Source organism: Apaloderma vittatum, unplaced genomic scaffold (genome assembly GCF_000703405.1).
Source record: "Apaloderma vittatum isolate BGI_N311 unplaced genomic scaffold, ASM70340v1 scaffold27877, whole genome shotgun sequence".
In the NCBI taxonomy this organism is placed as follows: domain Eukaryota; kingdom Metazoa; phylum Chordata; class Aves; order Trogoniformes; family Trogonidae; genus Apaloderma; species Apaloderma vittatum.
This window is the reverse complement of record NW_009727204.1, coordinates 16,763-18,798: the sequence shown is the minus strand read 5'-3', so window position 1 is coordinate 18,798 and position 2,036 is coordinate 16,763. Positions and strand designations below refer to the sequence as shown.

Sequence of the window (2,036 nt, the reverse complement as noted above, 5' to 3'; positions counted from 1 at the left end):
ACTCTCTCCAGTAGGTCCCTGTCTCTCTTGAACTGGGGAGCCCAAAACTGGACACAGTATTCCAGGTGTGGTCTCACCAGGGCAGAGTAGAAGGGGGAGAACAACTTACCTAGACCTGCTGGACACACTTCTCTTAATGCACCCCAGGATCCCATTGGCCCTCTTGGCCGCAAGGGCACATTGTTGTCCCATGGACAACTTACTGTCCACCAGAACTCCAAGGTCCTTGGTAAAGATAGAAAAAGTAAAGTATTTTTGGGGCTGTGATGAGGGGGCCAGGGCTGCCAACACACCTGCCCAGACCCCTGCCCTTGCTGCAAACCCAGCTGGAGCATCCATGTGACCACGTCCATCTCCTTTAAACCTCTCCCACCCCATCTTGCATTTTTTTTTTTTCACCAGCCAGCCCTCCATACACCCTCCTGGGAAGTTTTTTGTCTGGTACGGACGTTTGCAGCCCTAGAGCAGCCGGCCTAACGCAGCGCTGCCGTGAGTTGAGAGAGTTAACCCCACTGACACAGCCTGGGAGGTGCACGGAAGCTCCTCACATAACCCCACTAACGTTATGGCATGCCACCGTACGCACAGGGTCACCCGTGGGTCTGAGGTCAGCAGGGAGACAGCCAGAGGCGTCGTCTCACCCTTGTACTGCCCCTGCTCCAGTCAGAGCCAACGTGCAAAGCGTGCCGGGTAGCCGAGATGGTGATGGTTGTCTGAAGCCAGAAGTCATGCGTGGGGGCAAGGCATGCTGCAGCACACGCTGACTCTTCCTCACTTCTTGTTTTGAGCCTTTCTCGGTGCAAACCTGCAATGGCAGTTCTAGGGTTTATTTTTTCCACTGGTTTTCTAGCACTGGTCTCTTTCAGGGAATGAAGAATATTCCTGATATAACAATGCATTTGGTAAAGACTGTTTGCTGTCGGTGTTGCCAATAAGCTGCATTTGCTCATTTGGTCTGTACCAGTCTGGAGTAGGTTAGGCTGCAGAGCTGAAGCTGTATTCACTCTGGGTTTTTTTACTGTGTTTACTCTGAAGCCTACTGAAGGCCTAGAGAAGACCTCCTGGACTCTGCAAGCAGCAGTTTGCTGCCAGCGGATATTTCATGTGAGAGATGATGCAAAATGCCCCTGCCTGGATCCTACCTCCTGTCGTGTCCCAGTATCCCAAGGTGTCTGTCGCTGGGAGAGGAGAAGGGATGGGAGCAGTCAAGGTGCCTGCAGCTTTGGGGCTGCTGCCACTGGCCTGGGCCTGCAGGGAGGCCCCAGGGGTGTCACCGTTGTGCAGCGCATGCGAGGCTGGAGGAGCCGTTAGCTCTGACAGGAGTGCACATGCCCTCATGGCGGGAGGTGCCAAGCAAGCCTCGGGCACATCTGCACTCCTCAGGTGTCCCAGCAGCACCCCAGACCCACACACCCATTTGTATGCAGGTGCTCAGGGATGACATCTCACTGCCAGGCTGGACACTCACAGGATCCCATGTCTTGGGGGTGGCCAACCCTGTGTCTTGCTGGCCATCCTGGCATGTCATCCCTGTCCTGGGCAGTTGCTACCACAGTGAGCAGTGAGTGGTAACGCTGTGGCTCCTCGGATGGTGTCGATAACCATGGGCCATCATGCCCTGGTAACGCCCCATGCACTCTCTCCTCTTCTTTCTGTTTTTCAGCGTCGGGCAAGTTGTCAATATCAAAGCCAAAGTGAACCGAGCCTTTAACTCCAGCATGGAGGTTGGTGTGACACTCCCTGCCCCTACCCCCCTTGCCATGTGCCCGTCCCTGCCAGTCAAACACGAAATCCCCAAATCCTCCTGTGGTTTCCACCTTTGATGCTGCGTGTCGGTCCTGCCGTGCTTGGTGGGGTGTGGGTTCATCGAGGAGCAGAGCCAGCTCTGCTGTGCTCTCTTCCAGGTGGGCATCCAGGTGAGCTACGAGGACCTGTGCAGCGGGAAGCACTGCAGTATCTGCAAGGCTTATGCCACCTTCGTGGCACACGATCCTTCTGGTGGCAAGGTGAGTGGTGGCCGTGGCGGTTCAGAAGCA

At 55.5% G+C, this 2,036-nt stretch overlaps 1 protein-coding gene across 1 annotated transcript in view; it reads left to right on the top strand.

The window, feature by feature from the left end:
- Positions 1-2,036, top strand: part of ACOT11 (acyl-CoA thioesterase 11) — a gene marked incomplete at its 5' end in the record, with an annotated part of 8,675 nt that overhangs the window by 2,699 nt on the left and 3,940 nt on the right. Inside the window, 2 exons of the mRNA XM_009873606.1 lie at positions 1,664-1,724; positions 1,905-2,006. Of these exons, the coding sequence (XP_009871908.1) occupies positions 1,664-1,724; positions 1,905-2,006 (163 nt within the window). The remainder of the gene's footprint in view (positions 1-1,663; positions 1,725-1,904; positions 2,007-2,036) is intronic.